This window comes from Botryllus schlosseri, chromosome 1 (genome assembly GCF_051294905.1).
Source record: "Botryllus schlosseri isolate E-star chromosome 1, Bs_hap1, whole genome shotgun sequence".
NCBI lineage: Eukaryota > Metazoa > Chordata > Ascidiacea > Stolidobranchia > Styelidae > Botryllus > Botryllus schlosseri.
Genome location: NC_137236.1, coordinates 17,339,830 through 17,364,257, shown reverse-complemented (window position 1 = coordinate 17,364,257; position 24,428 = coordinate 17,339,830). Strand labels below are relative to the sequence as shown.

At 38.8% G+C, this 24,428-nt stretch overlaps 1 protein-coding gene and 1 long non-coding RNA gene across 2 annotated transcripts; one reads left to right on the top strand and one right to left on the bottom strand.

Moving 5' to 3' along the window:
* Positions 1-681: 681 nt before the first annotated feature.
* LOC145443485 (C-type lectin-like) lies at positions 682-23,902 on the bottom strand. The gene is made up of 3 exons (XM_080321449.1): positions 23,401-23,902; positions 1,664-1,899; positions 682-924 (listed from the first exon to the last, which is right to left on the bottom strand). The coding sequence occupies exons 1-3, from the start codon at positions 23,558-23,560 to the stop codon at positions 733-735; spliced, it is 588 nt and encodes a 195-aa protein (XP_080177575.1). The 5' UTR covers positions 23,561-23,902; the 3' UTR covers positions 682-732.
* Positions 14,025-16,944, top strand: LOC145443495 (uncharacterized). The gene is made up of 2 exons (XR_013916446.1): positions 14,025-15,732; positions 16,753-16,944. It is a non-coding gene; the product is annotated as an uncharacterized LOC145443495 (long non-coding RNA).
* Positions 23,903-24,428: the final 526 nt, after the last annotated feature.

The following is a 24,428-nucleotide window of genomic DNA, read 5'->3' as shown; positions in this document are numbered from 1 at the left end:
CCTGTATGACGTCGATTATATTGCGTCTTTTCTATAGGACCCTACATTTTGCGTTTTGCGCGGATGAATATTCTGGTATCACAGATGGGTTGTTTATACTTAATTAAATTTGAATAAGAACTTTTTGAACCTTGGCAACGCCACAGTACCTACATTAGGGTTATGACTTGAATATAAATTTCGCCTGCAGCAGGAATCAATGAAGATTTTTGTATAATTTATGAAAATTATTATTATTTTGTTCAAATCGAAAAAGAATGTCCCACACCAACTAAATTCAATTTTCGACATTGGTCCAAATGTAAAACAATTAACAAATCAAAAGTCATTCTTTGTAACAAATTTATATTATATTATTATAATATTTGTGCTTTTCTATTTCTATTAAAGTTTTTTCAACAATTTCACTTACCTTCCTGCAATTATGTTAGTGCGAGGGACAGCTAGAATGGACTTATTATAATTCCGATTAGATTTAAGACACTTATCGCTGCAGGACAGTTTTACCTTTTGAGAGTTTTTAAATCAGGAAAAAAAGTTCATCATTTCCGACTACAGAACATACAAAATTTTGAATTTTTTGTCAAGTCATAACCCTAACCTGCATCCTGATCCGCGTCCGTGAGTGACGCCTGCATATAGCATTGTATATGCATCGTTTCAGTCTGAGTAATATAACGGTCGATTTATTCCGTATATGTATTTCCGTTCATTTGTAAGATTGCTTGCATTCTAAATATTTATTTCGCACAGAGCCGCGTATCTTGCGTTCGAAGCTTTCGCGGTAAACATCCCATAATTCTGCGATCTTTCGGGTTTCACGGAGAGTGCTACGATAGTATAGTCCGATCCTGTCGGAGGATGCCCCGACATCCAATGTACGTATGGCGCCTTGGTGCCATCGGACAAATAAAGGATCTGGGACTGGAAATTAAAAATGAAGGTGCGTTATGATTTGTATGGCAAGTCGTCGTAAATACATTTTGCGAAACAAACTTCCCCACGATCGTTTGATTCGCTATACCATTTGTTTCTACTCTATAAAGTAGTATATTCAATATGAATATACCATTCAATTGTATATTGAAGTTCTGTGCCTCCAGAAGATTTTTTATAAATAGATATCAGCATGTAGGAAAACTGGTTTGTTTTAAGAGAGAGGGAGAGAGAGGGAGAGAGAGAGTCAGAAAGAGAGGGAGAGTTTGCCTCATCAACAATTGCATTCCATATTATGTGGCCATTTTATGACATCTCCATGAAAAAACGGTGTAAAAGAGTGGTAATCTGAAGAAAACGATAGGGTAACGGTTAATTTGTAAATTCACATTACTGGAATGAATCGGAAGTTTCGAATACTGTCCTGATCAGGATCCGGTTACACGGGAGAAAGTGATATGCCTGATGTAATGTTATTTTCCAAACATGCCGGATGATGTTTAAATTCCAATGCTAATATGATCTTGTGTTTCCACCTACTATTTCAATGGCCCATATGGTGTGTCAATACGCTGGTAGTATTCGAGATTACTTTATATATGTGGGTCAATTTTCGCGCGATTTGTCGTAATTGGAATATTTGCCCATGCTTGCACTGCCTTTTCTGCTATTCCATTGCAAAACATGGATATACAGGTATATGTGATTAAAAAAATATTTGACATACCTTGGGCTCGTATCTCATACCAGTTGTGATACCGTAACTGGTTACTCCATCAGCTCTGGATGCGATATACGGTCTCAGATATTCCATAATATCGTAGAATTGATCCTCTGCATGAATGTTGCCGAGCTCGGCCCCTCGTTTTTTGCAGGCTAATCTTGCGGCCTCGTGAGTAAGTTTGCCGGGATGATAGAATAAGGCAAAGAAGCAGATACCATTCCATTCAACTGCACACTTATCTGGACACAGAGTGATCGACTTGTTCATTTTTTCCCGGACGCACAATTTATTGCTTAATATTTCTATATATTTGTGGCTTCAACGCAACATTTGTAATATTCCGCAAAAATGATACGGAATATTTTTTCCCGTATTGCAGAAAATGGAAATTAACATATTAGCGACGGTACGGACGTTCGCTTCACGTTCTAGTTCGCATGCGAACCTCGATAAAGCAGAAGTTGCGATCGCAAACGAACTTATCGTATAGTCTACCCCAGTGGTTCCCAGCGGGGGCGATTTGGCGGTCTGGGGCGCGAAAATAACGAAGGGGCGATAGGGGGGCGAAAACGGACGAAGGGAGCGATAAGGGGCGAAAACAACGAAGGGGGCGATGGCGCGTTAAAACGGCTATATGCAGTCAGGACCGTAACTGCCGCACCCGAAGGAGGCCTAATGTTATTTGGTGAATTAACATGAATTATAGAGTAATTTTTTAGAAATTTTTAGAAATTCATGCAACTTTTTCAAAATCTTTCGCGCTGCGCACGATTTAGTATTGTCATATATCTTGACTTGGAAGCACCTTTCCCCAAACAAAAATACGCATGATTTAGGGAAATGGAGACTTCGGCGTCGGCCATTACTGCGCCAGGACACACTAAGACAGGTATCACCAACACGCGGCTCGCGGGCCGCATGCGGCCGTGAGGTCATATTTTGCGGCCGGCGACCAGCAGATTTTAAAATTACGGAAAAACGCTTAGTAAAACATTTTGAAATGCTGAAATTGATTTCAGTTTAAACATATTGTCGTTGTTTTTCAAAGTAATATATCATCCTGTGCCCAATGTCACTATTCCTCACTAGCTTTTACGGCTTCGGCGATTGTGATATCATTCCATGGAGGAAGAATTTGCTGATATGAATAAGCATATTGACTTGACGTGTAATGGCCCGCCACTGCCCAGACCGAGACGCCTTGAAAACGACTTCGGGCTCCCCAAAAGACCAAACTTTACGAGGAGATAATTTTCAAGCAAGTACAGTGTATAGTAGGCTTACCATACGTCCTCTTTTAAGAGGATTTGTCCTCTTTTTTGACTTATTTGAAAGTGTCCTCGGAGGACGCCCTTTTGTCCTCTTTTTTGAGATTTTGTCCTCTTTTTTGAAAATTTAGGTCAGATTTTGCGAGTGATATGCCGCAAATTAGCGCAGAAGTGAAGCTCCGGCGGGTATTTCGAAGGGAAAAGTGGTGATCTCAGCGCTGAGCGAAAAGAAGACCTTTTTTTTTTTTTTTTTTTTTTTTTTTAGTCATCCACCTGGCAATGTGGAGTGAAAAACGTGTTTTTGAGCTCTGAGCGGAAGTGATGACCTTTTTTTTTTTTTTTTTTTTTAGTCAACCGATCATGATGCGGGTGAAATTTACCTGTTTTTGAGAATTCTTCTCCAGTTTTGCTTGTCTGAAATTTCTGAAAAAGTGTCCTCTTTTTTCATTTCCGAAATATGGTAAGCCTAGTGTATAGCTAACCACAATACCATGCAATACAGATGCGAACTGCAGAGGAAAATGATGCGTCCCGTAAATAAATAACAATTTGTAATCCGTGTTTTCCTCGCCACGAAGGAAATTTGTTTCTGATAGGCCTATGTTTGGGCGAATCCAATATCTATACACTATACCGACAATGCTGATGAGATGTCGAGAAATAACAGCATGCAACAGAAGGGACTAAAACAATTTGCCCACCCATAGATGCAGCGCAGAATTGATAACTTCCCTAAATCAACTCTACCGATGAATTTGAGAAAGGATAAATATTTGATGGTAAGTGAAAATTCACTAATATTAATGACGAAATTCACTCGAGAACGTGAAATGTTTTTCGCGCTCCGCGCGACTACAATGCGAATGCTTGTGGTTATTCATAACATGACAAATCATGATTTGCACGGCTTCCACGTTAGCGTTGTACTGACGTAGAGTTATATAAACATGGCCGTTCAATAGTGTTGCCTCGATATAGAAGTCATGCGGCCCGCGGCGTCGACGAATTTTGAAAAGTGTCCGGCGACCCGTTTTAAGTTGGCGACCCCTGCACTAAGACATATGAAGTTATAGGCCATGTAACATACGACTCCGAGAAGTATGCCAGAACGTCCAATAGCGAGAAGAACTTGGACGAAAAGGAATGCCCTTGTGCTGACCAAAAACTTCGATATATGTTTAATTGTCCATAGGCACCCTAATGGATGGCCTCGAATGTTCCTGTACTGGCGATGTGAACCCTACAGGACAAATGCAATCACGCGGAGAAAAATTATTTGCCAGTTAAATACCAATTTGAAATCATGTGCGTCATTTAGTTTGGTACGTTTTTGCGATTTCCATATATTTTGACAAAGCAGATATAGGAGGTCACGGAAAATCATCATGCAATGAAGTCAATATAACAACGGGTCCGCCCGAAGATGTATAATTACTACTTAGGGCCTGGGGGTCCTACCTTTTCTAACACACCACACTCAGCTCTACCGTTAAATCTTATTAGCCATGAGCAGAGAGAGGATAAAAAATTGATAGCAATATATAATCAATTCCCGACCATGTTGACCGATTCAAACATGAATTATATAAATTTTTCGTGCTTTGCGCGTTCAGCCTAAATACGGTGACTCACCAAACAGTACATGAAATAGGGTATAGCTGATATGTAGCGACAAAAAGCCCACTGGCTGAGGGGGGTATGTGGTATGGTTTATCAGACTATGGGGGCCCAAGACCAACGATTTTTTTTTTGGGGGGGGGGGGGTGGGCTGACGAAGTGCTGTTACGGTCCTGATTGGAGGCAAGCTGGAGATTCGACTTTTTTAGTCAACTCATGAAAATTTAGCTGCAAAAGTGTTATTTCGAGGTCGAGCCGAAAAGTTTACCTTTGTTTTATTAGTCAACTCGCCGGTGATCCCAGTTTGTATACCCATGTTTGGGTTCCCATTAGTTGGGGGGGGGGCTATGATCGGTGTGGAGCTTCAAAAGGGGGCGATGAGTCGAAAAAGGTTGGGAACCGCTGGTCTACCCTGTGACCAATGTGGTGGTCACCACTGCTTTCGGCAATGACTATTAAAATACCGGAAATTAGAAAGTGATAACCAATCTGTATTCATGCTGACTTCGACAGGCCGGCTCGAAAAAATAGACTTACATATATATATCAATCGTAATAAATATAGGCATAGCTGTGTTGTGTATATACATTTGTACAGTGTATGTATATTGTATATACAATACATTAGAGTTGTTCAAAAATAACTTTTGTCAATTTTTTCCGTTATTCCAATGGTTCTTAACTAGGGCTGGGCAAAATCGAGAACATGAGTGATTCGATTGTGAATATTACACATTGAATTATTATATCGTTAATTAATCTACTGGTCCTCGCGCTCGATTCAAGTGCGAAATATTTCCAATAGTATAAAGTCCCAATACGAAAAGATCGACCGGACATCAACCTCCCCCCGCTTGTACTATACTACAGTTCTTAAAATATGTCGGGTGCCAGACCTAGGCAACATTAATAAAATGGGCGCTGGAGGGAAAAGGTTAAAAACCACTTGGTCCTTCGATAAAAGTGCTAGCTTCGCTAAAAACATTGCATACGAAATTTGTCTATATTGCAGGCGTTTCTGACCTTTTTATGGTTGCAACCACACATTTTGAGATGACAATTTACCGCGGCCCACCTATTAATTTGACGTGCTGTTTACTAAAAAAATGTTCGCCACCTTCGCTAAGATCTACTCACCGTCTATGTGCGCAGTAATATGAATTTATGCAATTATGAACTCGTCAACCTCAGTCTGTCCCAAAGGTCTCAAGCTCAAATGTGCTCGCGGGCCAGATTTCCAGTTTTGACGACGCCGCGAGTAGTATATAGGATCGGTCTGGGGGTGGCAGGGGTTCTTATGGGCCCGCTCGCATGTCACATGGAAAACTCGTGTTGGCATATCATGCTTTTAGACCCCCCTATCGCTCGCACATCGCCATTGGTTCTTATGGGTGCGCTCGCATGTCGCACTTTCCGGTATAGGCATCTCTCACACATCGCATGGAAAACTCGTGTTGGCATATCGCGCTTTTAGACCCCCCTATAGCTCGCACATCGCCATTGGTTCTTATGGGTGCGCTCGCATGTCGCACTTTCCGGTATAGGCATCTCTCACACATCGCATGGAAAACTCGTGGTGGCATGTCGTACTTTTGGGTATAGGCGGTGGCGGTGATTCGCCTGTCGTGTATTCTTACAGGATCTGTGGTGATTCGCCATGTGTTCTTATGGGTGCGGTCGTGATTCGCACTTTCAGGCATCTCTCGCGCGGTGTTGAATATGTACGAGTCACCAACAATAACCGCACAAACGGAAACGTGGCTTGTTGTGAGGATTAAGCAGTGCGACCTATATTTCGAATGACCTGCGTGCGGAATTGTTTCCCGGCCAAATGCGTGCTACTATCGATTATTACACTAATCCATTCAGTGCGAAATAGTTTGCTAAATCTAGGAGTCACTTCCAAGGTAATATTTTGGTAATTAGTTTACCACAGAGCCGGCGTAGACGGCGATTCGAATATCAGCAATAACCGCGTTCACAAACTAACACTTCAAAAATGTGTGAAATAGTTTGCAAAACCCCGCGATCGCTGACAAGATAATGTTTCGGACATAACCATCTTTCGCGACTTGGTGTTACAGGCACATCGATCGCTCACGCGGTGAAATATTCGTAAGCATCACTCGCAGAATTATATTTTGGTAATTATTTTGTCACAGAGCCGGCGTAGACGGCGATTCCAACACCAACAATAACCGTGCACATAAATGTGTCATAAATGTGATGATTCTTTTCGTGCCACGCCTGAATTTATACAAGAGTAAATCACATTTGACGATACTGTCAGTCTTTTGGATCGGCTCATTTTCAATAGAACAATTAATTCCCGCCAAATAAGGCCTACTTGGAAAGACATAGACCAGGGGCGGGCAATATACGGCCCGCGGACAGTTTTTCGTCTCACATGATAATATGGCCCGCCGGCCCCGGTCTTCCGAGATTCCCCACTACATGCTCACATACATCAAATTTTAGTGGCTGTATGGTATTATACACACATGTATGCGCAGCGAGCGAGGGTGGAGCTTACGCGTAAGTTCGTCGAAGCGAACTTCAAAAAAAGGTGTGAAATATTTGTAAAATGCTACGATCACTCACAAGATAATGTCCCAGACATAACCATCATTCGTGACTTGATGTTACATACATACCAATCGCTCACAAGGTAATATTTTGATAGTTTGGTACGGAACTTGATTTCACTCGTAAGATTTATTAAGTAACGAATAACAGACCGCCAGTGTCGGTAACTTGAATAGCGACAAATTGTCACTTATTTCCGCTCTAACCCTAATCCTTTGTGAAGTGAACGCTTATTCAAAAGGGTGTGATATAATTTTAAAATCCAACGACCACTCACCGGATAATGCTTCAGACATAGCAATCCCTCATACGCGCTCACAAGGTAATATTTCGGTAATTAGTTTGTCACAGAACCGTCGCAGGCGGTGATTCGAAAACCGACAATTTGTCACTCGCCCGCGATCGCTATATGTTTCACTCCTCCAGAATAGTGGCTGACTTTAGTTGCGTGATAAGATCCATGAAAATATTCAATCAATGTGTTAGTTTATCAACTTGAAATGGAACTCACTACACAAATCAAGTCGATTCGTATCTGAATGTTTTAAATCGGTACAACTCTAATCCTTTGACAAATCCCTTAACGCGTTTTTGTTGAATCGAACGTAACCCGAATATTGCTGACGCCGACTTTCAGCCGCATCGAGTTATTCGCGCATTCCGCGCCACTGTTTTCACACTTATAGAATCAATACCAACTATAACTCTACAAGAATCAAGAATCACAAGTATGTGCATTACACAGTTATTGTCTTTATTAACTTGAAATCAAACACTTAACAAAAACACGCAACTAATCATTTGGCAACTCTAGCATTACCAAAAAATTCCAGTATTGTTGATTGAAAATCCTTGAGTCATTATTATCAAAAATGTTATAGTACCGCATCGGAATCCATTCGCGGGATGTACTAAAGGTAAATCCAGATAATCCAAAATGAAATATTTGGACTTTGACAAACATGACTACCAACTTTGATCCAGTCACATTTCAAGATCATACTTTGAAACAATCCTTGAAACTTACAACTCTATTCACGACTGAGTTTTCCGTTTATCAAATAGAGTTTCAGTAAATACTATCGCGATATTTTAATGTGTTACTACACACAATAGAATCAATCAATGAAATAGCACCTGTTGTAAATATTTCTAACTTGACAACCACTTGTGCATACCGCGATCGACTTGTGACGCGATGAGTTAAATCGTAAATCGGAATATTTCAATCTATTTGTCGAAACCTTGAACAAACTATCAGGTTATTTTTTGTTGTAATCGAGTGAACGGAAATAGTATTACGTCTCAACATTTTAACATCTTCCCATACACAAAAGAGTAAAATACAAAAAACCTTGTCAAGTCAATCCGTTTGTAACTTACCCAACCAAAGCAAAAAGTATCCTTATGAAAAGTAGACAAGACTACGCGAGTAATCACCACAATCCAAAATCCATAGCAAGTTCGGTTGTATTAATAGTCCACCAACTCGTATTTTTATTCGACTGTAAAAGTCGTTACTATTCCGCAAGACAAAGAACTTACTATGTGGTATATTTTGTAAGACAAAAGTAATTACCTCTCGGTGTCGGCGACTTGAGATTAACATATGTTTTGAGTATATGATATTTGAATGTCTGGCCAACGTAGTTAAGAATTCATTTCTTACGATCGAACACCGGTATTACATTGAAAGTTATCATGCTGTAAACATAAGGATTGACACATGGATTTGACATATGTAATAGTTGATCATGACTTGATTATTAAATTATTCGCGTTAATTAGACCCGGTGTTGCGGTAAAGGTTATTATGACAGCAACAAACTTTTCACCACCGTGGTTATTAACACATTGATTCGTAAAACTATACTTGTCTGAAATGTTCTTGGTTTGAAAGATATTCCGTGTTGGTACAAATCACTCTGTGTATTACGGATATCAGAAAATATTTTTACAAATGTAGTTGTTTCCTGTAACCAAGACTAAAGATGACACAACAATTTCGTTTGGAATATCTTTACTGGACGCATCCTATTCTACTAGACTTGAGTAATACACAAAACTCATGGCATTAACAAAATCACAATAGGCGCTACACTGAAATCTACAAAATGTGTTTGTATTGTTACTCAAAGTAGTGATCATAAATTATCATTTAAATAAGTAATTGTAATCATAAAACCAAACTTGTGAAAGTCATTACCATAACAAAAGAATATTGTAGGTTGCTTGCTAAATGTATGCCGGAAATATTTGTAGAACGCTCACGACCAAAGAAATCGGAAATTTCTCCCCATTGTCATTCGTCAAAGTATATGTTGTCACAATACTCATCCCGTAAAAGATCTTACTTGTATGTGATTGAATCGCCGGTAATTAACTCGCTAAATCAAACCATAAGGAAATTTCACTCAGTCATCGGATTATGATATTAAACAGCGTCGCTTAATCGGCGTAGAGCGTTTTTCTAAATGCAAATCATACCTGACCAACAGAAAACAATTTTCACTCACCTTGTAATGAAACCAAGTGGTGGACCTTCGTTCAATATTTTGTTTGTGTCAAATACTTTGCAATAAACACACACACTGGAGTGGTTGAGCTTTACATCATCAAGCTGTCATCTGTAAATCGAGATCACATCCGACTTGTAACTGTATCGTTTACCAAACCGAGTTGTATGCACAGTTTCATATTTTTATCATTTAGTGATTGCTGAACATACCAAACGATACACATTCACTTCCGAAATACTGCGTTGATTTCAATTCCCTTTGTCGTGATAACCGAAGTACATTTGTTTCGAATTCGTAACAGCCGACTTTTCTATGACACGATAAATTTTGACAAGTTATGCTTAGAAGATTGGTTGCATATCGCGAAAAATAACATACTGCTCATATTGATACTGTTAATCGGTATCTTCACGTGAGTCGATTTTCAAATGAGTAAAATTTATTACATGAGTTTCTCCGCTTAATGTAAATGAAAACTCAGTCGTCTTTTAACATCACAAAGACATTGATAAAAAGTAAGCAATCAAACACAACACTTTGTACGACACTAATTATTGTTCCACACATCTCATTTCATACTAAGTGTATACGAAAGATATTCATGTTACACGAAAATATTCGCTCATGCTACAAACCTGTACAATGATTGGTGGTGTAAGTCCAGCACAATTGTGGTATCCATACGAGTTTAGTTAACACAATTTACGACACCGAGGTCGCCTCATCCTTCGTAAGACAACAAACCAAGGCTTCAGGATATGTCCATGTCATAACAATAAATCAGCTACTCCAACAACAGAGTACATATGTTTTCTAGCACGGTGCTTACATCTTACACACAAATCAACCTACTTTGCTAACGAAAAGTGCTGAGTCATCACATGGTTGTCCTCACAACAATACAACTAAAACATACTATCATACAAAATGGCCGTTATAGTTTGCACACTAACGATACATCGTACAAGTAGCAAGTCTCGAGAATCCAGTTATTCAAAAAACGTGAAAGTGTTTCTACGCCAAGTCGGTATGTTGACGAAAGCATATATTGTAATATCATGATCGATTTACATTCGTTGGTCACAAAATGTCACTACTCTAAATAATTATTTTTCACTCAAAGCCTACTTGTCACCATTCGTTTCATCAAGCACGAGTTCAAGAAACCTGCTACGACATGAATTGTTTATGTTGTGTAAATAGGTAATAATTAATTTTAGTAACACTATATCAACATCATCGAGTTGCGCGAATAAATTTACATGTGGTCTTGTGGTTTTAATCGAAGTATACAGCACGGTCTAATGTAGAGTCATCTCTACTGTACAGCAACTCGGTAATCGAAATGTATTAAAATTTAAACAACGATCTTGTTTCGTCGCACCAAAAATATGTTTACTATCGCGATACTCTGCACAGGCCGTGTAAATCCTTTTCACACTCGTAATAGTATGCCAACAGCTACCGGCGACGATGTTTAACAATACCAACGACACTAAACATACGATACCTACCCAAGTAAAATTACCATTTTCACCTGGAGGTCGGTCGTTACCCGAGTAGAAATACCATTGTCCTTTGGAGATTTATCGTTTACCCAGTGTAACAAACCCCTTTTCCTTTGGAAATCTATTTTTTCTCTGGTTAACAAACCTTTTTCACTTGGAAATATATTTTTTCTCTGGGTAACAAACCTTTTTCACTTGGAAATATATTTTTTCTCTGGGTAACAAACCTTTTTCACTTGGAAATATATTTTTCCCCCGGATAACAAACCTTTTTCCCTGAGCAACAAACCATTTTCACTTGGTGGTCCGTCGTTTACCCGAGTAAAAATATCATTTTCTTTTGGAGATCCTGCGTTTACCCAGTGTAACAATACATTTTCACTTGGAAAAATACTTTTACCTAGAGTAACTAATCATTTTCTCCTGGGTAACAAACCCTTTTCGTCTGGAAACTATCATTTACCTGAGTACCAATACAGTTTTCACTTGGAAATCTACCTTCTCCCTGGGTAACAATATCATTTTCGTTTTGAAAACTGACAACCACACCGGACAATTTGATAGTTTTGTATATTGTTACAACGGGCAGTGACAAAATATACACCAACCACGACTCCGATACATTTGTCTAATCAAATATTCACTTGCTCTGATGCATCCCATCAAAATCATTGGTTACTCACATACAATAACAATGAGCTGTTGTACATCGACATGTATGTTTTCGGAATTGGCGGATAAAGGGGTTTCCGATATGTCCGTGATGTCCGGGTTCGTGCTTTGGATTTTCCAGAGTCAAAATGTCTGAATAAAACACCTCCTCGACTTTGGTAGCTGGTTGATACACGGATAATGAATTTATGTTCCCCATCGCGCTAACAACTCCGGGTTACTTGTGAGTTTCCTCAGGTCTGTTTACTATATTGTGTCTTTACTGATCAATACATGTCGCTCCAGTCAGCTGAAACCGGATCACTAATACGAGAAAGTGTGTGGGGGCCTGATCCGGATATTCACTCATGAACCAACGACCAATATTCAAGTAAACATGTTACACCCTGTGTCTCCATGAAAATAACAAGACATTACACATCAAGTACGTCACGATTGTTCACAAGTATTCACGTAGACGAGGTGTACATACAATTTGTCGGTGTACAAACATCATGGAAAACAAATTCATGTTCAAAACTATCAAATTGTCCGGTGTGGTTGTCAGTTTTCAAAACGAAAATGATATTGTTACCCATGGAGAAGGTAGATTTCCAAGTGAAAACTGTATTGGTACTCAGGTAAATGATAGTTTCCAGACGAAAAGGGTTTGTTACCCAGGAGAAAATGATTAGTTACTCTAGGTAAAAGTATTTTTCCAAGTGAAAATGTATTGTTACACTGGGTAAACGCCGGATCTCCAAAAGAAAATGATATTTTTACTCGGGTAAACGACGGACCACCAAGTGAAAATGGTTTGTTGCTCAGGGAAAAAGGTTTGTTATCCGGGGAAAAAATATATTTCCAAGTGAAAAAGGTTTGTTACCCAGAGAAAAAATATATTTCCAAGTGAAAAAGGTTTGTTACCCAGAGAAAAAATATATTTCCAAGTGAAAAAGGTTTGTTAACCAGAGAAAAAATAGATTTCCAAAGGAAAAGGGGTTTGTTACACTGGGTAAACGATAAATCTCCAAAGGACAATGGTATTTCTACTCGGGTAACGACCGACCTCCAGGTGAAAATGGTAATTTTACTTGGGTAGGTATCGTATGTTTAGTGTCGTTGGTATTGTTAAACGTTGTCGCCGGTCGCTGTTGGCATACTATTACGAGTGTGAAAAGGATTTACACGGCCTGTGCAGAGTATCGCGATAGTAAACATATTTTTGGTGCGACGAAACAAGATCGTTGTTTAAATTTTAATACATTTCGATTACCGAGTTGCTGTACAGTAGAGATGACTCTACATTAGACCGTGCTGTATACTTCGATTAAAACCACAAGACCACATGTAAATTTATTCGCGCAACTCGATGATGTTGATATAGTGTTACTAAAATTAATTATTACCTATTTACACAACATAAACAATTCATGTCGTAGCAGGTTTCTTAAACTCGTGCTTGATGAAACGAATGGTGACAAGTAGGCTTTGAGTGAAAAATAATTATTTAGAGTAGTGACATTTTGTGACCAACGAATGTAAATCGATCATGATATTACAATATATGCTTTCGTCAACATACCGACTTGGCGTAGAAACACTTTCACGTTTTTTGAATAACTGGATTCTCGAGACTTGCTACTTGTACGATGTATCGTTGGTGTGCAAACTATAACGGCCATTTTGTATGATAGTATGTTTTAGTTGTATTGTTGTGAGGACAACCATGTGATGACTCAGCACTTTTCGTTAGCAAAGTAGGTTGATTTGTGTGTAAGATGTAAGCACCGTGCTAGAAAACATATGTACTCTGTTGTTGGAGTAGCTGATTTATTGTTATGACATGGACATATCCTGAAGCCTTGGTTTGTTGTCTTACGAAGGATGAGGCGACCTCGGTGTCGTAAATTGTGTTAACTAACCTCGTATGGATACCACAATTGTGCTGGACTTACACCACCAATCATTGTACAGGTTTGTAGCATGAGCGAATATTTTCGTGTAACATGAATATCTTTCGTATACACTTAGTATGAAATGAGATGTGTGGAACAATAATTAGTGTCGTACAAAGTGTTGTGTTTGATTGCTTACTTTTTATCAATGTCTTTGTGATGTTAAAAGACGACTGAGTTTTCATTTACATTAAGCGGAGAAACTCATGTAATAAATTTTACTCATTTGAAAATCGACTCACGTGAAGATACCGATTAACAGTATCAATATGAGCAGTATGTTATTTTTCGCGATATGCAACCAATCTTCTAAGCATAACTTGTCAAAATTTATCGTGTCATAGAAAAGTCGGCTGTTACGAATTCGAAACAAATGTACTTCGGTTATCACGACAAAGGGAATTGAGATCAACGCAGTATTTCGGAAGTGAATGTGTATCGTTTGGTATGTTCAGCAATCACTAAATGATAAAAATATGAAACTGTGCATACAACTCGGTTAGGTAAACGATACAGTTACAAGTCGGATGTGATCTCGATTTACAGATGACAGCTTGATGATGTAAAGCTCAACCACTCCAGTGTGTGTGTTTATTGCAAAGTATTTGACACAAACAAAATATTGAACGAAGGTCCACCACTTGCACTCTTAGAAATATTCGTAGATTTACCCAAATTATACCGGTAAATTTGTCCCGTCAGTTATATTAACGGTAAATGCCCGTTAAATTAATATACGGGCACGTCAAAAGTAAATTTACTTGTTTTTAGAGGGTAAAAAAATTACAGATTAAATTCGTAGAAGCAATTTACGGGATAACCAGTATTTCAGATTTACTTTTGGATTTGTAAAAGCAATTAACTGGATAATAAGTATTCCGGATTTACTTTGGCATTCGTAAAAGCGATTTACTGGATAATCAATATTTGCAACATTGCTATTGAACTCACAGTTCGATCATTTTACACGCTTACGGTCTTATGTACATATATATATGTGATTTTCGTAATTACATCATGTTTCAATCATCAACCAAATTACGACATCGATGGCCGTGCTGATTGCTAATCGGTGAATGGTATCCGAACATTTGGGCATTGCAGATACCATCGTTTATATCGCTTCATAAATAGTATCCTTTGAGACATTAAGGTCTAGCAATAGTAGCATGGCAAGCGAATTTGGTATGTTATGTAGTTTTACTGCAGGTATGATCTTTTGTGTAATTATCTGTTGGACCAGTTCTGCCACCATTGTAGACTCCTTAACGCATGTATGATGCAAACTATATATCGAAACACTGGAACTGGTGTTTAGCCGCCATGCTCCTTTGCCATTGAGACGAGAGTAGTAGACGTCCTTTACCTTTTTCCTGCGAATGGCCTTGTGAATTGTTTGATCATGAATTCGTAGCTGCTCGAGCGAACAGTACATTGTGACGTCATACATTTTCCAGACATAGTGGCGTCAGACGTCAGACATATCTGAGCCTGAGCACGTGCGGCTGAATGTTCCGAGATAGATATTATATCGACGCGATGTTTTCGTATTGGATAATAACAAGATGTGTTGCTGTAAGATATTGAGGGTTTCGATGCCACAGCTTAACTCTAGCTTTAGAATATTGCAGGTGTTGATAGCAGATATTGTAGGTATAGCAGTATCCGAGCTCAAATCTGGCAAGTTATTCTCAGTCCTGTTTCTGAAGACGTATGTATTTTCGTTACAGTTTAATGGTGAACAGAAGCTATGGCTTATAAGAATGTATTACATTTTCTGACATTGAACTACACGAAAAGGGAAGCGTTATGGCATTATGAATCATGACGTCGAATGCTTATGTGATAGAAAGGGATCATTTCGCCTCTCGCTTCTAGCACGATGCCGTGCGAAATACATTGGACGTGCGATGCAAAGGAGTATTGCCAGAAAAGTTTGCAATCACGCTGGAAAAGATGATTCAGGTACGAAGTCCTAGGCCAAGGGTATCCGTATCAAACTCAACTTGCGTCGCTGGCCAGATTCAAACTTTCAAACCGCTCGCGGGCCGGATCAGTCAAATCATTCCAAAATGTTAAGGTACATCAAAACGCCCGACCTTACTTTTCGCTTAAATAGTTTATTATCAATCCTGTATACATTTTGGTATATTACATAACATTCACGATCATATCATATGGATATATTCTAGCAGCACCTTTACTCGCAAACAACGGAAGTTTGGCAAAAATTCAAAGATTGATCGTTTGAATTCAACCGCTTAAACACTGACTCTAACCACGGAATAAGCTGACATATTTGTATGCTCCCTTTGTTTTAATCGTAATCTGCCGTTAACTCATCGTATGCGCTTTGAGGAACACAAGTGATTTAATTGTAAACGCAGACGTTAGAATGTGGCTCATTATTAATCGTCATTCGGGTTTCTCTGTCTGTCTGGGGCCTTACAGTAGAAGTGATACAGCAGTGCGACCAAATATATTTGAATTGTATTTTTTATAACTATTATATTTTCCATGCGACCTGCATATAACAGTTTTTTTTCACTTCACGAATAACTACTTTTTGGCTCATTTCTTCATAAAAATATGAACTCAGTGTGCACTTTCTGGAGTTTTTGGAATTGGATGTCAGTATCACCAACTTGTTCCTGATGATGACTAGAGTAAAACCATAACACCACTGTCGGATAATTATATCACGGTCTATGATCTTGACATTTGTGGCCTTGCGGGAAGCATTTCTTACAATAATATCTCAACATTTGTTAGAAAATGTGCTGGGTAATACAGGGGTTTTTCAAACTACTCAGAATTGCTTCGCAGGCCGCATGCGGCCTGCTGGCCTTATGTTCGACATCGCTATCCTAGGCCATCATTATGTAAGAAATTGACAAGAATATGAAAAGTCGCAGTATGTCATACTATAGCATCTCAAAGTTTCCAAATTTTAACGGTGTTGATGACAGCATAATCTTTGTTCAGATTAAAGAAGAACCTACAAAAAAGCATGGCCCAAAGTACAGTCCTTCAACTGCTGCTGAAGTTTTGATGAAGCCTTCTTCATTCAGGCAGTTGCTGACCGATGATCTCCACAAGAAAGACTGGATTTTCGTCATTATCCACACTTACTTTTTTTTACGTGTTCCTGCACCAAATAAACCTGATTCAAATTTACTGGTCTCAGGAACGTAAAACTGCTGCAAGGGACCAGACGAGTATATTGATATTACAGCAGATTTCTGTTACCTTAGGATACGGAAATTTTCCGTAAAATTTCCTACGGTCAGCATATGTAAAATCATATTACGGGGAGAGTTATTTCGAATTTACTGGTCTCATCAGCGTAAAACTGCTGCACTGGACTAGACCAGTAACTTGGTATTACAGCCGTTTTCCGTTACATCAGGTAACGGGAATTTTCCGTAAAAATTTTAACAGTCAGTCTTTGTAAAAATAAATTACGGTCAATAATATTTACGGGAAAATATTTTTCAAATTTACTGGTCTCAGAGTCGTAAAACTGCTGCCAGGACCAGACCAGTAATTTGGCATAGAATATTTTTAACAGTGTGGTTTCATTACAAGGTGAGTGAAAATTGTTTTCTGTTGGTCAGGTATGATTTGCATTTAGAAAAACGCTCTACGCCGATTAAGCGACGCTGTTTAATATCATAATCCGATGACTGAGTGAAATTTCCTTATGGTTTGATTTAGCGAGTTAATTACCGGCGATTCAATCACATACAAGTAAGATCTTTTACGGGATGAGTATTGTGACAACATATACTTTGACGAATGACAATGGGGAGAAATTTCCGATTTCTTTGGTCGTGAGCGTTCTACAAATATTTCCGGCATACATTTAGCAAGCAACCTACAATATTCTTTTGTTATGGTAATGACTTTCACAAGTTTGGTTTTATGATTACAATTACTTATTTAAATGATAATTTATGATCACTACTTTGAGTAACAATACAAACACATTTTGTAGATTTCAGTGTAGCGCCTATTGTGATTTTGTTAATGCCATGAGTTTTGTGTATTACTCAAGTCTAGTAGAATAGGATGCGTCCAGTAAAGATATTCCAAACGAAATTGTTGTGTCACCTTTAGTCTTGGTTACTGGAAACAACTACATTTGTAAAAATATTTTCTGATATCCGTAATACACAGAGTGATTTGTACCAACACGGAATATCTTTCAAACCAAGAACATTTCAGACAAGTATAGTTTTACGAATCAATATGTTAATAACCACGGTGGTGAAAAGTTTGTTGCTGTCATAATAACCTTTACCGCAACACCGGGTCTAATTAACGCGAATAATTTAATAATCAAGTCATGATCAACTATTACATATGTCAAATCCATGTGTCAATCCTTATGTTTACAGCATGATAACTTTCAATGTAATACCGGTGTTCGATCGTACGAAATGAATTCTTAACTACGTTGGTCAGACATTCAAATATCATATGCTCAAAACATATGGTAATCTCAAGTCGCCGACACCGAGAGGTAATTACTTTTGTCTTACAAAATATACCACATAGTAATTTCTTTGTCTTGCGGAATAGTAACGACTTTTACAGTTGAATAAAAATACGAGTTGGTGGACTATGAATACAACCGAACTTGCTATGGATTTTGGATTGTGGTGATTACTCGCGTAGTCTTGTCTACTTTTCATAAGGATACTTTTTGCTTTGGTTGGGTAAGTTACAAACGGATTGACTTGACAAGGTTTTTTGTATTTTACTCTTTTGTGTATGGGAAGATGTTAAAATGTTGAGACGTAATACTATTTCCGTTCACTCGATTACAACAAAAAATAACCTGATAGTTTGTTCAAGGTTTCGACAAATAGATTGAAATATTCCGATTTACGATTTAACTCATCGCGTCACAAGTCGATCGCGGTATGCACAAGTGGTTGTCAAGTTAGAAATATTTACAACAGGTGCTATTTCATTGATTGATTCTATTGTGTGTAGTAACACATTAAAATATCGCGATAGTATTTACTGAAACTCTATTTGATAAACGGAAAACTCAGTCGTGAATAGAGTTGTAAGTTTCAAGGATTGTTTCAAAGTATGATCTTGAAATGTGACTGGATCAAAGTTGGTAGTCATGTTTGTCAAAGTCCAAATCCATTTTGGATTATCTGGATTTACCTTTAGTACATCCCGCGAATGGATTCCGATGCGGTACTATAACATTTTTGATAATAATGACTCAAGGATTTTCAATCAACAATACTGGAATTTTTTGGTAATGCTAGAGTTGCCAAATGATTAGTTGCGTGTTTTTGTTAAGTGTTTGATTTCAAGTTAATAAAGACAATAACTGTGTAATGCACATACTTGTGATTCTTGATTCTTGTAGAGTTATAGTTGGTATTGATTCTATAAGTGTGAAAACAGTGGCGCGGAATGCGCGAATAATTCGATGCGGATGAAAGTCGGCGTCAGCAATATTCGGGTTACGTTCGATTCAACAAAAACGCGTTAAGGGATTTGTCAAAGGATTAGAGTTGTACCGATTTAAAACATTCAGATACGAATCGACTTGATTTGTGTAGCGAGTTTCATTTCAAGTTGATAAACTAACACATTGATTGAATATTTTCATGGATCTTATCACGCAACTAAAGTCAGCCACTATTCTGGAGGCGTGAAACATATAGCGATCGCGGGCGAGTGACAAATTGTCGGTTTTCGAATCACCGCCTGCGACGGTTCTGTGACAAACTAATTACCGAAATATTACCTTGTGAGCGGGTATGAGGGATTGCTATGTCTGAAGCATTATCCGGTGAGTGGTCGTTGGATTTTAAAATTATATCACACCCTTTTGAATAAGCGTTCACTTCACAAAGGATTAGGGTTAGAGCGGAAATAAGTGACAATTTGTCGCTATTCAAGTTACCGACACTGGCGGTCTGTTATTCGTTACTTAATAAATCTTACGAGTGAAATCAAGTTCCGTACCAAACTATCAAAATATTACCTTGTGAGCGATTGGTATGTATGTAACATCAAGTCACGAATGATGGTTATGTCTGGGACATTATCTTGTGAGTGATCGTAGCATTTTACAAATATTTCACACCTTTTTTTGAAGTGTTAGTTTATGTGCACGGTTATTGTTGGTGTTGGAATCGCCGTCTACGCCGGCTCTGTGACAAAATAATTACCAAAATATAATTCTGCGAGTGATGCTTACGAATATTTCACCGCGTGAGCGATCGATGTGCCTGTAACACCAAGTCGCGAAAGATGGTTATGTCCGAGACATTATCTTGTCAGCGATCGCGGGGTTTTGCAAACTATTTCACACATTTTTGAAGTGTTAGTTTGTGAACGCGGTTATTGCTGATATTCGAATCGCCGTCTACGCCGGCTCTGTGGTAAACTAATTACCAAAATATTACCTAGGCGAATCACCGCCACCGCCTATACCCAAAAGTACGACATGCCACCACGAGTTTTCCATGCGATGTGTGAGAGATGCCTATACCGGAAAGTGCGACATGCGAGCGCACCCATGAGAACCAATGGCGATGTGCGAGCGATAGGGGGGTCTAAAAGCGCGATATGCCAACACGAGTTTTCCATGCGATGTGTGAGAGATGCCTATACCGGAAAGTGCGACATGCGAGCGCACCCATAAGAACCAATGGCGATGTGCGAGCGATAGGGGGGTCTAAAAGCGCGATATGCCAACACGAGTTTTCCATGCGACATGCGAGCGGGCCCATAAGAGCCCCTGCCACCCCCAGACCGATCCTATATACTACTGCCGCGGGCCGCTGCATTTATAGGGGTATTCTATATCTTTCCAAGTAGGCCTTCTTTGGCATGAATGAATTGTCCTATTGAAAGTGAGCCGACCCAGCAGACTGACAGTAAACACACATCGTCAAAATGTGATTAACTCTTGTATCAGTTTGGGCTTGGCACCAAAAGAATCGTCACATTTATAACTACTGGAATAGAATTGTTGTTGTATACTTGATATATAATAATTATGAGATATAGACACCATATGGGCAGAAAATGCATAATGCCACCATAAAAGCTATCGGGTTATAATTTTGCAGCTACTATGAATATCTTAAATTTAACAGATTGATAATAGAGACTGATGATCTGATATCAAAACATTTTTAGGTTGAGGATTGTAATTCCAATCCTGGATTCGGGTATACTTCTGATAAGTACTTAAGTAGGCTATTAATCTCATGGCCAAATATCTTTAAATATAGGAGCAGAAAAAATATAGATATAATATAGATATATTAATGAATGTGTCCTAGTGATTGGAATATCTAAACGCCGAACGGCCAATTGTTGTTACATCATTGGAGCGTACCACTACTGTACTCGGTACCTTTAAGTAACCTTAATAACGTGGTATAGCGACCAAAGATGTAACTTACAGATTGCCACTGGTTGCCATAACTACTTGCTTAGTTAGCGAAATACCAAGCTGCGACCATCTGATCTATTACTATTCCCCTGATAGGCTACGCGATTAGTTTGATGCGTCCATGGTTCTAACAAATTCACGGCATTCCGAATCACTCCGAGTCCACTCCAGTCATTTTCATTTTGCCATCGAGCTAGCCCGAGTCTGAGTCGCGTCCAAGTCCAACTGACAAATTTGAGTCGCGAATCGTCTCAGGGTCAGGTTTTGTCATCATGAATTGGAAATGTGGCGAATTAGTAAGTCTTCCACTGCATGGTAGCGTTTGCAATTGATGTGATAGTGGAGTTTGATGAATAGTTTCAGGATTTCGGAGCATTAAGAGGGAATTTTCACTTTATAACCTGAAAAGATATATGTGACTCTTATATATTGTCAAATTAATAAAAATTTAAAATGTCGTCGCGGGCCGCACAAAATGCTCTGTCGGGCCGCGTTTGAGACCTCTGGTCTATCCAGGCCACGATTTTGATCTGTATCCAATCGAAGTAGTCAAGCAGTGCTACGTGAAATCGCGAAATACAGAACACCGTACGTTATTGGGTCGCGGCGAGCGTGTGCGTATGTATGTTTACTGTTAACAACACAGCAGTACCGGATAACTCGTAATATTCCTGTAAGGATAAACTCCCAACCTAGTTATTTCTATGCACCTACTTTGTCAGACACAATTCCTACCAGGGCGGTGGAGTCAGACTCGGTGGAGTCGGAGTCGGTGGAGTTGGAGTCGGAGTCGGAGGCTAATTATTCGCTTAACGGAGTCGGAGTCTCGAACATTTTTAGCACTACTTGGAGTCGGAGTCGCAGTCGTGAAAATATAATGGCTGGAGTCGGAGTCAGAGCTTGTGAAAATCACCCTGACTCCGACTCCGAATCCAACTTCTTCATTATGAAAACAATTGCTCTCAAATGTATCTTTAAATTACTAATAATGACTAAAAAAGGATTATTATGCACCATCAATCACTGTTATTTTTATTGACGATATTGATGAAATTGGACACTATTTGCAAATTGCAATTCAGTTGCGTCGCAATATGCATTATCGTGATGCAGTCACAAATTATGCAAATTTTGCAATTACACCATAATACTGTGACAGAGTAAATATACATCGTCTGGTTTTGTGAAATTGTAAGATTGACGTGAATGTAGGCCTACCATATTTTGAAAATCTAAAAAGAGGACACTTTTTCAGAAATTTGAGACTGGCAAAACCGGAGAAGAATTCTCAAAACCGGTGAATTTTTCCCCCTTTGTGATCGGTTGACTAAAAAAAAAGTAATCTTTCCGCTCAGATCTCAAAATACCGTTTTTCTCTCCGCATTGCTAGGTGGATGACTAAAAAAGAGGACAAAGGGCGTCCCCCGAGGACACTTTCAAAAAAGTCAAAAAAGAGGACAAATCCTCTCAAAAGAAGACGTATGGTAACCCTACGTGAATATAACCATACGCTGCTTCCCACTTGACAAAATTAAAAATATTTCTATTGTAGCTCAGCTGCTTGACTACACATATGACATTTGACTACTTCCTAAATTTCATTTCTGCCCAATGTTTATTAGTAGTGAGAATGTGTGTGCTTGTAATCCGTAGGCTATAGTATGTAATGAGGAAGTTGGTAAATTAGATCTCTGTATTAGTTGCTGACTCATACACAAGAGCTACACTTCAATTGTTTTATCGACATTTTAACTATACATTATTGGATAGACGCCATGTTTGAATGATTCATACATATCAGGGTATTAAAGAGTCCATGTCAAGAAAACCTATAAAATATGAATAAACCGAAGGATATTTAGAAATGCATTCTACCATGTTAGTTGCATAGTGAATAATTAGAGCTGCGCCACAATGAAACAATTATGCACGCCATCGTTAATAATATGTTCGCATCTTTTTAATGGTTATACATTAGTCATTTAACCGTCACTGTGGCATATAATTTTCGAAGTAAATTGGGAATACTATTGCAGACGGGTTGGGGTCGGAGTCCTCTTAAAGAAAATAGTCGGAGTTGGCGACGGAGTCGGAGTCGGTACGTTTAATGACTCAGGAGTCGGAGGGCGAGGTTAAGAACCACTGGTATAGATGCTCAATTGCTCATGACCAATGCCCATACAAACGCTTACCGTGTTGTTGTAGTATTTTCATACTGAGGCGATGTTCCAAGTCGGAAAGCCTATCCATCATTTCTTCAGTGGTCGGAAATCGATTGCCATCGTACGGTAACGCGATAATCAAACTTGCAAATAATGAAACTCCAGAAATAAACCGCACCGTCGGATTCATAATATGCGGTATTTGTTAGGATTTTCTAAACTTTAAGTTTCAATTTCATTCTGTTTTAGATTATGGTCTGATGATGAGAATCCTTTAACTGGATAGTATAGATATACGAAGAAGATTTCTGACATCATCGTTGATCAGTCTTTTGACTGCAGTCACAATTTCTAAAATTACTCGGAGGTCCCACTTCTGGATTCTAGTGTACACAATCCTCTGAAAACGCACATCTTCAATCCACATGATACCACATTGCGAATCGCCCGATACCACATTGCCCTATTGGTGCCACTTCTTTGTCTATACCGAAATGACGGATTGTTCGATCATCACTAGACTTATAACTACTATTCCCTATATCCATTATCCGATAGTTTTGCATGATTGGTGACAAACAATGTACAAACATTTTACTTTCATTTTGTGCGAGATGGAAGTAACGTCGGATTGAATATATTTGGATTGCATTTCTTAATTCTGCAAGCAGTGACGTATTTGTGGTAAACATGGTTTCTATGTATCGAGAGAGTCAGATGGTGATCCGACAGCGTATGGCCTATCTTTAATATAACATCTTAAGCTACCTCCTACTGTGATATAATTGACCGAAGCTTATGTCGCTTCTTCATGATTGGCTATCAGACTAAAGGGTATGTAACTATGTAATATACACAATTACATATTAAGGCGACTGCAAATGTTTGTTTTGTTACTAATCTCCATATACTTCAATAGAACAAACATTTTGTCGTCAAGGGATATGACATTATGCGACATATTGTGCGCCTTGTAAGCAGGAATATTCTCGTATCACAGCATGACGGGGATGGCTTATAATCGAACAAATAACAATGACACACTTCGTGTACAATTC